This window comes from Symphodus melops (genome assembly GCF_947650265.1).
Source record: "Symphodus melops genome assembly, chromosome: 1".
Taxonomy (NCBI): domain Eukaryota; kingdom Metazoa; phylum Chordata; class Actinopteri; order Labriformes; family Labridae; genus Symphodus; species Symphodus melops.
The window spans coordinates 53675675-53690583 of record NC_136691.1 but is presented as its reverse complement, the minus strand read 5'-3'; the positions used below and the strand labels follow the sequence as shown (position 1 = coordinate 53690583).

The window sequence follows — 14909 nt, the reverse complement described above, 5'->3', positions numbered from 1 at the left end:
CAGTGTATTTAAAAAGGCTGCGCATCCCGCTATCATAAGAATCTAAAAGCAACGTCCGCCATCTTGCTAGGAAGCTATGCTAACAGGCTCTGTGGAGAAAAGTGTGTTTAAACTTCAAACTGATCCTGGCTATCTCTACGAGTCGCGTGTCCCCTCCCTATGTCATCCTCAGTGTCTCTCTCCGTCTTCTGATCAAATGTGAAAGTACCGAAACATGTAGCTGAACATACAGTATGTGTACTTACAGCTCATTTCATGCTTTTTATCTCCTATCAGGGGGTTCCAGGTCCGGGCCAGTACCAAATCAGAAGTCAGTTTGAGGTACCTGCGAAGTCCTGCAGTAATCCTAGCAGCTGCTTCCTCTCTCAGACGGAGGTACAGTAAAGTCAGCCGGCCTTTCTCTGGGAACTTTCATCTCTGATTTTTTATCCACATTCAGTCTGCTTCAAATCTTGCGATCTAGCTTCTACTTCTTTTCGCAGTGCTTCAATGTCAAAACGAATTCAGGAACCCTGAACCGACACGGAGCGCTCTCTCAGGGAGCCATTACTTTCATCTTTAATCACTTTTACTTTTGTATCAGCCATGATTAAAGCTTCCCCTTTACTCTACGGAAGCAAACATGACATGAGTCAAGTTAAGTCAAAGTGTAAGCTGTACATGTATATATTTAAGAGATGAGCTAAGTGCTGTGCAGTTAAGCACACGATATAAAAGGAGGGATATGAATGACAAAGCAGCTCTCCTGTTCGCAGGCGGAGCAGCCACAGCAAAGGCGCTGTCACCTCTCGTTTATTTGGCTGCAACATCCAAATTTGACTGATATCAGGGAGTGTAAGCACTTTTGGATCTGTTCGCTTAGTCGCATTAGTGTCCACACTGCCCCACACAGAGAGCAAAAAAGAAACCTGAAACATCCTGAAAAGACTTCTCAGGGATAATCTACGGGAGGTAAAATATTCCATTTACATTATCTCAAAGGAGATTGGAGTTTTAATATAGAATGTATAAGTAGGAGATCCAAGGCACTGAGCCGGGCTTTGCTTACTTAATTGATGTGCTGGGAGAGGAGGGCTTCCTCACATGGGGGTGAAGACGAGTTTATTAAGAGGCTCAGAGGAGCACAGATGAAGGATGTGAAAATGTGTGGGTTTTTTTTTTTTTTTTTTACGTCTCAGGAAGAGCTGAATGCTGCCCCACACACTCGCTCCTGTGAAACTCTCTGACTGATGTTTTAATTATCGCTCTGACACACACGCACACACACACACACACATAGGTGGGTGCTCGCACACGCACATACACACACACACACACACACACAGACTCGCACTGCACATTCAGACAAACACGCAGCAAAGTCATCCGCAGACAGATATAGATATGAGAGAGACAGAGAGAGATCACTCGCACTGCTGACATGCATGCAAATAAACCAACACACACACACACACACACACACACACACACACACAAACACACACACACACACACTCACACACACACATATACACTCACACAAACACACACGATGGTGGCTCTGCTAATTTTCTGGTGAGCAAAACTGATGCAAGATTCTGCCTTTCATTTCGTCTGTGTGTGTGTGTGTGTGTGTGTGTGTGTTGTAGCAGCGAGCTCTGACCTAATTTCCTCGGCCACATGCTGTGTTAGTGCGTCAACCCTGTGATGTCGTTACTGACACCCACCTAGAACTTAGTGTGTGTGTGTGCGCGCGCGTGTGTGTGTGTGTACATGTCACAAGTCTCGTCCAGCGTAGAACTGAGAGCGGCAGTTTTCTTAGATCTCCGTCTCCCTGTGAGTCCGCATCCATCTGACGCCATTATCCTGCAGAGGGGCGGAGAGGAAACGAGGGAAGGAGGGAGTGAAGGAAAGGAGGCGGGGGGGAGAGATAAGAGGGACAGCTGGAATCTTCCAGACCTCGCCTCTTCTCCTCCCTTTGACGTCGCAATTTCCTAATATCAAAGAATCAATCCGACACTTTGTCAAACAGGCCTTTTCCTTGATTTCCCTCGCCCTCGTCCCCCCCCCCCCCACACTCAAACCCCCTTCTCCCTTTTTGTTCCCCCCTTCTCATGTCTTCCTTCCCTCTCAGTGTCCCTTTCTCTTAGAATATGTAATGTTGAAAGATTCCTCTGTCTCCCCTGGACTACGTTTTCTCATTTCCTTCTTCTCTCTCTCATTTCTATTCACGTGTTGTTTCATCAGTCCCTCGTGTCTCTGGTGACCATCTTCTCTTTTCCACAACCCTTTTAAGCTCGTAGCAACATTCGCTCCAGCCATTAGTATTTGTTTTCCTCCACTTTCTCCCCCCCTTGTTTTTGTTGTTTTTGTTGTTATCTTGGGACACATTCACACTTCTTCTTCTCTCTTTTTTTTTTTTACCCCTCTGTGGCCTCGTTATGATCAAGAATATGATCAGATGTTTAGCAGTTCAGTCAATGAAGTGGCCACACTGTGGTCGTGTTTTTAAAGTGTACCTTTGGCCTTTCCTTTGCAGGCAGTTTGGAAAAAGAAAACAATAGGGATTGTAATGAGAAAAAAGCACCTGAAGAAGAAGAAGAGAAAATCAATGTGCATTTCTCACAAAGCCACATTAGTGCATCGGCTCTTTTCAAACACGCACAAAACTCCGACAAATGAAATGACATTTTTGATAAGAGAAAACATTCACACATTGCTAATGCCCGCTGTTTTCAAGAATTCGATTTGAGCCGTGTTGAAACGTGTGAATTCAGGATATTCCTGAAAATTCCCCACGAGCAAGTGGAAGGGGGTTGATAAATAAAATGTATTAAAATAAAATGTATTATTAAATATGCTTTTAAATGACACGTAGCATTGACATCAAACACTTTTGACTTCAGCAGTGTCTTTTTTTACTTCTTGTTTTGGTGTCTTGCCCCCGGAGACCCTCGCTCAGAGAGGGACAGATTATTATGATTTTCTTAAAGATCTATTTTCGGGCTTTTATGCCTTTTATTTGGAGAGATGAAGAGAAAGTGGAGAGTGTTGGAAATCGGGGAGAGACATGCAGGAGATGGGCCACAGGCCAGAATCGAACCCAGCCGCCCACATGAGGACTGTAGCCTCTATGCTTGGTGACATGCGCGCTGCCACTGCGCTACCGGCGCTCAAGAAAGGGACCGATTTTAATCAAGGAGGCGGACTGTCCTCAAATGTCTACAATTTTAAAGAAGCCAAATATTTGTCTGAAGCCTTTTTGTTTTTTTACAGAAGCACTGCTGAAAAAAAATGTGGACAGGCTGAAATCTTCCAGAGTTGCGTGCTCACATGTTTCCCTCTCGGACAGGAGAAGGGTGTCAAAGGCACGAAAGGAAGACAAAGATCTCTTTATATTACTCCTACATGTAATGTGATTGGTCGACAGTATGAAGCAGAAAAGAAGATGAAGCACCTTCATTTCTCGTGCGTTTCTCAACCGTTTCATGATATAAACATCATCAATTTTCCTGAATATCCCCTTCTGTGTTCACACACACTCATCCCGACTTCACACGGCTGGTATGAAGCAATCCAGAAGAGGTTGTGGTGGAAAAAAAAAATAAACAGCTGGCTGCGTTCACACATGCAGCTCGCCTTGACTCGACATTTTGTGAAACTTTCAGGAGTTTTCTGCTTGTGTGGAAAAATCCAGTAGAGTAGTGTTTCCTTAAATAAACAACGTGTCATATAACTCCCGCCCCCCTTCTTTGCTCTCTCCATCAACAAAGATGTTTCCTTCTGCTCTGAAGCTCAATTATTCAACCGTGCAAAAGCAATTTTATTTCCTCCCGACCAATTTTCCGTAGGCTGAATTCCTGTAAATGAGAAGTCGAAATCAATGACTGGTATGTTTTCCAACACATCTCGGGGATCTCTCTTAAAGGCAGTTTCAACATTATTCGCAGGGCGGATTCAGGCTCACTGAGATAGTGGGCGTGGACGAGGGGATCAGGTTCTTTTTTATTCCTTTGTTGCATCAATAACAAGCAGCTTGATAGTTGAGGTGTAAAAACGCAGAAGCTACATTTAAGGTTACAGAGAAACGCTCGGAGGCTCCTGATTGGCCGTGTTGTTAGGCGATCAGATAAACACGTCTGTTCCCCGAGTGTGAAGCTGCCCGGCAGCTGCAGCGCTCAATAAGCTCTGATATCAGCAAACATTACATACCTGATTGGGTGCGTCATTATTATTTTTTTTGAGCGGGAGATGCCGTTTCCTCCTGTCTCATTTTCTCCTCACTCATCTCACCAATCGGTCTGTTTGCAGGTTTTTTTTTATTTACTTTTCAAGATTCTGCATACGATTGAGATCACAGAGAATCTGAATTTCTCAGTCGGTGGAGTCGGTCATGTCTTTACATAGAAAGTGTCTGTGTGTGAATGTGTGTGTGCGACCTGCTCTGTCAAAGCACATGGAGTCGACAGGAGACGAGCTCAAATCTATTTAGACTTTAGACTGAACTTTATTGATCCTTCTGGGATGACTCCCTCAAGGACATTTAGGTTCCAGCAGCAGATACAATAGGTAACAAAAAAAGTAACAATATAAAGAATAAGATAGAATAAATAATAGAACACTCTTAGGTTGGAAAAAAATGTAAAAAATATACAAAAAAATATGCATGGAGGAAGCAAAAAATAAGAATATCTAAATACAAAAAACTCTATAGACAATGATTATTATTGCACTTGGTTTAGTGTGAGTTGTGGTTTCCCACAGAAGCTGACTGACTCAGTGGACGCTCATGTCAGCTTATATATCACATCACATGGTAGGTTCGCTGTCATGATCACAGCTGTTTAATGATGACCTGTAGCGTTCCTCTTCCAGCAACACTTTGATAGTTTTGATTGTGTTTGTTGATGGTTCCTTTAATGATGATTTAACCCACTGTGTGTGTGTGTGTGTGTCCTGTTTCCACTTGATGTCTTCTGGTATTGTCTGTGCGCCGGTGTTTTCTTTACGTCTTACGGTTTTTTCCTGAACTGCAAAACAAAATGACCCCGGGGAAAGATGAAGTTGACGCCGTTGTCTTCACTCTCATACACGCTGGACGGCATGATGGTGAGCTGGTAAACGCCGCCCTCGGCTCCCTCCGGTCCCTGTTTGCCACTCTCTCCCCTCATTAAAGGCATGAGAAGCCCCCATAAATACATTTTAAAGACTAGTTTGAATATCGATTATTCTATCTAGTGCTCTGGTTTTCCTCCCACGGTCCAAAGACATGCTCATGAGGTTAACTGCTGGTTCTAAAATGGCGTGCAGGTGTATGTGGGAGTATGAAAGTCTGTACTTCAGCGCTGTTATTGGTCGACAGCTTGTCAATAACAGCCCAATCAGGGGTCAAGATAAGCGGTATAGAGAACGTCTCGATGTTGTCTTTTGAACATGACTGAGTCTTTTTGCATTTTTTGAAGCTCCTCCACTTTTTTTCAGCTCTCTTGCATGAATATGAAAGCGTGTCTGTAATGTCAGTTCAGGGGAGAAAGTCGATACAGTGTTGATTCAAAACGGGGCTGTTTGAGTTTCAGTTTGGATCCTCTTCCCTTGCCTTCATGGTCACTCTCTCTCTCTCTCTCTCTCTCTAACCTCTGTCTGTGTCTTTCTTTTAATCTCTCTCCTTTAGAGGTTCAGCCCCGTGAAAGAAGTGACGCCCCCTGTTGGTGCGTATAATGACCCTCGCTGTGCCCTGGAAACGCTGAGGAAGACCACGGGGGTGAAGAAAAGCCCATTCGGCATCACGGCAGCGCGCTTTAATCCGAGCTCTAAAAAAGGCTCCTCCCCAGGTCAGTGTGTGTGTGTGTGTATGTGTGTGTGTGTGTGTGTGTGTGTGTGTGTGTGGTCAGTGTGATTGCTTACATGTGTGTCAGTGTGCTGTATGAGATTAAACTGACGAAGCGTCTGAGGATAGGTGATAAGCTCTTCTTTTTTATTGAGAACAACTTTTTCTTCCGACTCGTCATTTCTGAAAACATAAACTGCTTTGTGCTCGTTTTCTTCTTATGAAAGGATCTCAAACTGAACTGACTCCTGCTGGGGTTGTTGTGCAGTGAGTGTGTGTGTGTGTGTGTGTGTGTGTGTGTTTGTGTTTTCTGCAGTGAACCATTTTGCACAGAATATTTCAGTCATCACAAATGTGTCCTCTTCTGCACGTCACCTTTGACACGGTTTAAATATAATATGACTGAGGTTTACACATCTGAGAGTCGACATTCATGTTAAAAAGCTTCATGTTACATCTCGTCGTGTGGCTGAATTGGAGGGTTGAAGCGCGAGCTTTTAAAGGCCTCAGTGCTCTCATTGTCATTTCTCTACATGGTGCAGAAAGCGTTCTACATTTTCATACTTTAAGAATACTTTTGGTACATATCATTAGTTTTATTGATCTGACACATGCAGCTGTTTATTCTGTTTTTTATTCCGTCCCATATGTTCCTGCAATCCTTTCTCTCTCTCTCTCTCTCTCTCTCTCCAAGCCGAACGCGGGCGCTGCAGCCGCTCGTCATGAGTCTGGGTGTGCTCGAGCGTTCTGCCTGTTAAATGGCACTTCTTCCTGGAAGCCGTCTCCTCGCGCTGTGCTCGTGGTGGCTTCATGTTGAGTGTTTGTAATAACAAGGAGAGCGGCTCTCTGTTGTGAACTATACAAAAACAGATTGATTGACAGTTTTTTTTCATGTAGACCACGTTTGTTTTTCGTGCTATTTTTCACTTTATTTCATCCTTTCTTTCTTCATGTCGACTGGATGTATCGTCAAGATAATCACGCCTATGTTTTCTCTTGATTTGATTGGCTCTCTGAGCTGCCTGTCTGATCATGGTCATGATAAATGTTGTGATCAGATGTAGAGGTTCATTCTTTTGTGTTTTCTTCCTCTCAAGCCGTCACAGAGTGCTGCACTGTGAACTGTTTAAATAGCAGCAACTTGTGTGTCTCCATATCACATTTATTGAAGCGTATGTGTCACTTCCAGATGCCCCACATACCGCCAACACTACAACACACTTAGCCAAAGTGACACCTACGCTGCTGCACATGTCTATTGTCTGTTGAAGAAACAGAAACAAAGACGTCGTGACACGCTTTGCGTCATCGTCGAGGTTTAAACAGAGTTGATCGTTCTGATGGGAAATGACTCACTCTCACCTGCAACAGTTAAACACCTTTCTGTCCTCCGTGCAGGTCCAGGGTCCTACAACGTCTTTGAGCAGGGTTTAGCCTGTGAGAGCTTCAAAAGAGCGTTTTTCCAGAGAACCAGGAAGGGGGGCTTCGGCTCCACCGTTCAGCGAGACTCCATCTTCACCAACAAGGAATCGGTTCAAGCCCCGAGTCCGGGGCAGTACGAGGTGGGAGGATCCATCGGTTATGTCACTCATTATTTCTTTTCCAGGGTGAAACGGTGAAATATGATGCTCTGAGACTCTCAGAGTGTGTGTGTGTGTGTGTGTGTGTGTGTGTGTGCTGTGTGTTTGTGTTCAGACAGAAAAGAAGGCCGAGGAGAGCTACAAACAGCAGCACACGGCCGTTTTCAGATCGGCCACAGAGCGTCTGGCTTCATCAGCTAAAGTAAGTGTCGGCCCCTCCTCTCCCTCGGCATCTTTATCTTCATCTTATTTCCCTTCACACTTGTCTTTTTGACTTACATATTAAAGAGCTTAAAAACCGTACAAACAGCAGTATCAAAGAGGAAGTAAGACGACTCCACATGCCAAGACTTTACTTTCAAACATGAGGCCATCGCAGCGGTAGCATCTGACCTGGAACGCCGAGAGTCCTCCTTTGCAGCAGAGGATTTTTTTTTTTTTTTCTCACTGCTTCTTTTTCCTTTTCTTCCTGAAGCTGAAGCATGCTGAAGAAAAACAAGTCAGAATGTGAGATGATTGTTTTTTCATTCCTCTCCAAGTCTCCTCTTCTGTTGCTCTGATCCGTCTTGTGATTCATGTATGAGTGACGGACGTATCGTAGCTTTGGGGGGGGTGTTGTTTTGTGTCCGTATCAATATTTAGCCCCCCCCCCCCCCCCCGTGGAAAAACTTCCTAAAACTCTGCTAAGTGCTGTCATTATAGCATGTAGCCTACTGTTCTGCTTTCAGATCTGAACTGTCATAAAACACTGCTCCAACCTTTGTCTTAATATTGACTGCGTTCCAGCTGTGTGTGCGGCGCCGTGTTAAACAATTCACTGTGCTCCTCTTGTGACAATGCTCGGATTGTGGAAGTCTTTGCCCTGTGCCACTCAGCGAGGTGTTTACTTGCATTTCAATAAGGTGCTAATGAAGAGACACAGAGAAGCAGCTGGAAGTGAGGGTTAGCGACCGACTCCAGTATTAAAATAATGTTCTCGGAGAAAATTTATGTAAATTTCCCACTAAGCGTATGCGACAGCGTTTTTAAAATTCAAGATGCACAATTTGTGTTTTTCAAGTACGCTTCTGGGTACCAGCTGGTGTTTACTCTGATTTACTCCAAAGGTTAGAAGTGTTATCTGAAACTCGAGGCAAAGGTCGACAGAAATTATTATGACGCTGCAAACTCCGCTGCTCTCCAGAAACTCTGAGTTGAAAGTGTAATTCAGCACTCAGCGCAGAGGGCAGAGGCGTGCTGGTGTCGTGTGTCGGACCGCTCGGTTATGTTATCATCTTGTAGCGCTCACATAAAATCTCTCTTGTGTTTAAACAAGATGCAGAGCACGGCGAGGAAAGAGAAGCGCTGGGGGGAAATCTACGCTTTTCAAGCATCGAATATAGCCTCGAACTGTTTGATCTTTGACCCTCTTTTTTTGTGAAGCATCGTTTTGGAGCACGAGAAAGAAAATCAGCAGGGCTTAGTCATCGGCCATGCTCCGCTCTCCTCATTACTGTTAGGAAACAGAGCCCTGCTGGTTCCGTCCCCGCTGTCTAATCAGAGAGAGATTTTCACCTGGTGTACCGAGTGAATGAAATGAATCACCTGCAAGGATTTAAAACCATCAAGGACTGAGAGACTCTGCCCCCGACCTTATGACGATCACAGCCTTAAAAACACTCTTACACAAACTTTTTCTCTTTGAAAATATGCAAGAGGAGGAGAGGTACTTTCACCACGTCACGTGACGTCATCGAAACAACAAATACACCAGATGAATTGTACCGCAAAATCTGGGATATAAGACGTAAGACGCATCCTGTTAGAAAGTTTAAACCGTCTTCCAAGGTGCAGTTTTCTCTGTCGCTCTTTAAGCTCCGTCTGTTTTCACTTCGTTTGCACTCCGACGAGCAACAGGTCGGTAGTTGAGCACTCCGCCTGAGGTGAAAGTTGGGCAGCACGCTGCTCCACTGGTCACTCTATAACTTTCACGTAAAACTCATTTTATTTTTGGCCTTTTTTATAGATAGGAAGGTGGATAGAGGCGGAAATCAGGGAGAGACATGCTGGAAAGGAGCCACTGGCCGGACGCGAACCTGGGCCGCCCGCGCGAGGACCACAACCTCGCTACATGGGACGCGCACGCTGCCGCTGTGCCACTAACGCTGCGCCACCAGCGCCCCAACTTAGGACTCTTTCAATCAAAAGATTCATTTCTGGATAAATACCCCTCGTTTTCTCTAAATGCATGATTAAGACCTCATGATGAGGAAAGGTATGTGAGAAAGTAGCGCTGCAATCAGCTGTTAACGCAGAGTGAACGGGGATGCATTTTTAATCACGCCAGGTGTGGAGTGTGTGTGTGTGTGTGTGTTAGCACCAAGCTTCATATCAGCGAGCCTTCCTCTCAAAGTCCAGGCCGCTGTGCTCGTTCCTCCCCTCAGCACTCTGATTGGCTGTGCATCACTTTAAACGAAGCCTCATTGGCTGCAGTGACCTTCTTGGTCAGCTGGGTGAAAAGACGGTGCTGTTTACCTCAGTGTTGCTCTCAGCCTGTTCACGTACAGTCCTGCGCAACGTGATCCTGGACTTGAGTCTAGCGGCGCTTCAAATGACTTCTCGCCTCCGCTGCAGGTCGGACACTTCCCCGTCTTCACATCTGTGGATATATCATTCGTCGTCCGTCCATAAATCTGGCTTACTGTCGCACAGAATGCCTCATTTCAACCCTGCTAGCGTACATCAATACTGTCAGCTGACCAGACGATGGAGGTTGCTGCTCCATTGCTGTGATTGGTTGATCAGGCAAACTTTTTCTGACTTCCTGATAGGCTTATCCGATTGTTGTGTGTCGGAGAGGGGAAGAGGCTTTCCAGGTGTATTCATCCTCATCTGAACTTTTAGCTCACAGTTTGTGAAACTCCTCACGAGCTGCTGTTGAAGACTCGTGCCGCGTTCACAAGTTCTACCTCACGTCTCTTGGATTGATGCTCCACTTGGAAGAGTGCGGCGGCGTCTCTTGCAGCTTCTGTGCAGCAGTTTTGGACAAACGGGCTTTTTATTTCTGCATTAACATCACTGTTTGTGCCACATCGTTCATTCGGGATTATGTGGCTCCTCGCTTTGTGTGCACGTCATAAATGAACTTAGGCGAGCGTGATGACACTCATTAGAGAGCGGAGAACGATCCATTAAGAATTCGGCTGCGGATCGTCTCTGTAATAGTCTCTTCCTCGTATATCTGTCTGCTCTGTTTGCCATTTCTCACCACAATAGCTTCATGGAGTGTTCTGTCAGGCCGCAGCACATCGTGAAGATGGATGATCCGGCTCACTCACAATCCTCGGTGCGCTAAATCCTACTGTAGAAAAACTGACAGCATCACTATACACAGTCCAAAAAGTGTCTGTGTGTTCACACTGTCGTGCACTGAACAGTGGAGATAATGTATAATCTGGGGGTTGGAGGCCTGAAAGTTTAATAATGATGATAGGTAGACTTTCATTATATTCCAGACACACAGGGTGATTAAATATTTAACAATGGTTTTAACTTGGTTCAGCTCCCCGTAGCAGTACCTCCAGCCTGTTTTCCTCTTCCCAAAGACATAATTGGCCGCAATCGCAGGTGGGGAGCTGGCAAGGTCGAGGTGAAAAGAAGCAGTTGGCGGCACCATGTGTCACGGAGGCAGCACATGTCTGTCTGCTGCTCTCCACGGGAAAACAGCACGGTGAGCTGTCACAAAGACTGTAACGAACAGGGTTTAAACTGGACACACAAAAAAAAAGAACAAATAAACAGCCAAAGCTTATTAAAGTGTTCTGTAAGAGATGTAATATCCTCTCCATATTTCCCCTCAAAGTCTGGCTCTTTCCTTTTCTTCCCGGGTTGTAACTCCGAGTGCTCCGTGGAGGAGATCTGAGGCCGCTTGTAATGGCTCCACACTGAGCCTCCTTTATGACCAGTTAATGAAAAATCACCCGAGGACGTGTTAGCTTGTAACAGTTAGCCACATGCAGCGCCGCAGCTCCGGGCAGTATCCCTGGTAACGGCACCCCACTGAGACGGATATTAAAAGTGTCTAATCAGGAAACAATCACGGTCATGAGAAGCGAAGACAAGAAAGAGAAAGAGCATCTTCATTATCTGTTTGATGTCTGAAAGTTGAAGTCTTCTGTTCTCTCCATTTAAAGCTTCCTCTCGCAGTGAAGGCCAACGTTTCGTACGAGAAATCTTTTACTCTGCTTTGTTTTTGATGTCAGGAATAATAATAATAATTAAAAAAAAGATGATCCATGTTGGAAAAAATGATAGAAGCTGTCTTAAAGTGATGCATTAAAAAACAACAGGGAGCCCTGATATCTGACTCCAGACAATATTTGTGATTTTCTCTCTGCTGCTCCGCTTTTGATGTCAAGATTATTTGAAGATAACGACCTATCGTACCTTCTGTAAAACCTTTCCCATATTCCCTCTCTGTTAGGACTTGATAACCAAACAGTGGTTAGATACAAATTGAATACGTTAAGGCAGGTTTTTCTTATCTTGTAGCTTGCCCTCCTTCATACGTGTTTGGCCATTTAAATCAAACACACCTCACACAACTGGTTCCAGTCAGATTTGTGCTTCAGCCACAGGTCTGGATGTGATAGCAGGTGATTCCCTGACATTGTTATGAGTGCAGCGTATCTGAAATGCTATTTTGCTCTTCTCTCATGTGTAATCTTTTGTTTCTCTAGCTCTCCGTCTTTACTTACTCTCCTTCCCCACTCCGTCTCTGGGTGACACTTCCAGATGACGACCTTTCTGCTGCAGAGGTCGTGGGATACCCTCAGGCAGCGCTGGGAGAGAATAAGTGTGGAATTTAATTTGGACCAATGTTTCACCCCGTGGCTGTGGAATTCCTCTCTCTTCCATACTTCAGTGAAATATCGGCCTGTCCCTCCGAGCGACGGCAGCGAGGTTTGACAGGGAGCTTTGTCTCTCTGTCACTCACTTTTTCACTAATATGATCCTGCCTTTCGTCATCCATGTCGATTCTGAGATATAATAGAAGACCTGATAGATGGTTGTCGCTATAATTATAGTGAGGCAAGGCCATCGGTTCAATAATAAGGTGTTGGTGATAGCGAAGAGGACTCTTTGTAATGTGACTCATTGAGATAACTGAGTGCAGCGAACATTTACTTCTAAATTAAAATCTTTAACTTGACACTGTGTTGTACAAGCCAATCAGTGTTCAGTAGATAAGGATAAACTTTATTGATCCCCAATTGGGGAAATTTGGTTGTTACAGCAGCTCAAAAACAGGAATATAAACAGCATCAATAGCAAAAAAAAAACAACAACAAAAAAACAGCTAAAAGTAATTCTCCCACTTCCTGGAAAGCATCAGAAAAGACAGATCGATCCGACCTTCACTCAACAACAACAAATCGAACATTTTGGTTGTTATTTTTTTCTCCCCTTGAGGACAGACCACACAAAGCTTGCTATTTATACTTCGGACGACTCTGCATCAAGATGTTTTATCAACAAACAATTTCAAGTAAAATTGCATGAAAATGACAAATAATTACAAAAATGTGCTATGATGTGCTACGATTTTTTTTGGGTGACTTGGACTCACCTTGGACTTGAGCACTGGGGGAGTCGAGACTCAACTCCAGCTCAGTGTTTAGTGAATTGCCCAGTACAGCACTGCCTCCAGGGGGATCAATAAACCAAAATGAACATCGTGTGTTGCAGAAATATTTATATACATTTCATTTCGTTTTTGAGCTGAACAAACAGCTGCTTCTCAAGGTGCTTATTGGACTCTGAACATGGCAGTGCACAGGAAGGGAAGTCTTAGATCAAAGTAGTTTAATGCACTAACCCAGACCAGGACGTATCCAAGGCCAGAGTGCTCCGAGACCGAACCAAGACCAAGACATTTAGGGATCAAGACCGAATCAAGACCAAGACCATGAATAGCAATAAAAAAAAAAGTTTGTGTTTTGTTGAACGAAAATAATCTTCAAACATTCTCATTACTTTTTTTTTTATCAGAATATTTGAAAGAAAACCACAAAACATATTCGTTTTAATATTAAAACGTTTTTATCAATAATACTTTTGTTTGTTTTGTAACACATCAGTCAATTACAATCTTTCTTAGATTAGAAAAACCAACCAATTTAACTAAACCTGATAGGCTGTTTACTCCAGCACGTCTTTTGGCTTCGTGCACGTCATTTAAAACAGATCAAAGCCGACAAGAACGTCCGTGCCTGTCGAGCACATTTCAGATTATCTGCACTAACATCTGTTCCTGTGACGATGAACAACACTTCATAATTCTGCTGTCTCAGTGTGAAAGTAATCGGACGGACAACATGGAAACACAGCTTTTTATTACTTTGACCAGAGACAGTGAGTGGAAGCAGGACTCATAAAACGCCAGCGCGTGGGAAGACAGTAATGAAAACCATCAGAAAAAGGAGACACTTCATAGCCGGAGACATTGCCATCCCTAACTTGGCAGCTCTCGCAGACACTTGCAGATGTGAGTCACTCCTTGCTGTAGCCATAGCAACCAATAAAAATAACTTTGTAGTCATTGTAAACATGGCCCCTCTTTTAACTGTTACAGGTAGCGTCTAAGCTACGTGTGCCAGACTTACGCACCTCTCATGGTCACCGTGAAGGCCGTGTCGTGTCTCTGCCTCACATGTTGCAGAATGTGAGCTCTAAAGGTCGGACATGTACAAAACGTCACCTCTCAGATCTCACTGTAGGAGCGCTGTGGACGCTAAATGGTCATATTTACACAGTTTATACACAGTTGAGATTATGCGGTAAAAACTCTAAATCATAAAAATGATGAGCTAGAAGTAAAGAGATAAAAAGTCACAACTTTTATTGTGTTCAAATAAAGTTTCAATTAGTTGGTAAATATCATTCTTATAATTTCAGTTCTTCATTTTGACTAGTTTTAAATATCTGCAGTTCAACTTCGAAGATTTTCACCTCACACATTTTTCTCTTAATTGTGATTTATCTTTCATATTTTAGTTTTTTATTCTCTTCATTTCAAACTTCTTATCTCACAGCTACGACCTCAGAAAGATGTTGTTTTCTTACCAACGATGATGCCAGAATGTTAAACTTTCACATCATAAAAATCAACCAATTTCGCGAGAATGTTTTTAGAAACCACGGCAACTAAAAAACAAGTCCTCGGCCCAGAATGCAGAGTAATGTCTCCGTTATAAGTTAATATATCAAGAAGTTTCTCTCTTAAGGGAAACTGCATGAGAACTTGTGAACACTGTCTGAATTACACAAACATGTGGGCACATTTTTTATATCACTTTGTTCAATGGAGCCATTTTTAAAGGATTCGTTCCTCCCCTCATCACCTTTCCTTAAAAAATGATCTCTTTTAAATACTTTTCTATGCGATCATTCAATAAAATAATAGAGACAGGATTTTAAGATTTAGAAAATGATTAAAGTATTGATCATTTGGACAACCTTATCGTTTCCTTACTTGCAGGGCT

General features: G+C 43.7%; 1 protein-coding gene across 7 annotated transcripts in view; it reads left to right on the top strand.

Moving 5' to 3' along the window:
* Nucleotides 1-14909, top strand: part of stpg2 (sperm-tail PG-rich repeat containing 2) — a 67861-nt gene that overhangs the window by 11741 nt on the left and 41211 nt on the right. For 5 of the 7 annotated variants that reach the window (XM_079350900.1, XM_079350901.1, XM_079350902.1 and 2 more), the window contains 4 exons: nucleotides 277-375; nucleotides 5651-5810; nucleotides 7205-7368; nucleotides 7502-7588. In XM_079350900.1, the coding sequence (XP_079207026.1) occupies nucleotides 277-375; nucleotides 5651-5810; nucleotides 7205-7368; nucleotides 7502-7588 (510 nt within the window). Of the gene's footprint in view, nucleotides 1-276; nucleotides 376-5650; nucleotides 5811-7204; nucleotides 7369-7501; nucleotides 7589-10927; nucleotides 11725-12104; nucleotides 14493-14909 lie in introns of those variants that run through there. The other 2 variants (XM_079350905.1, XM_079350903.1) reach the window with 2 other exon arrangements.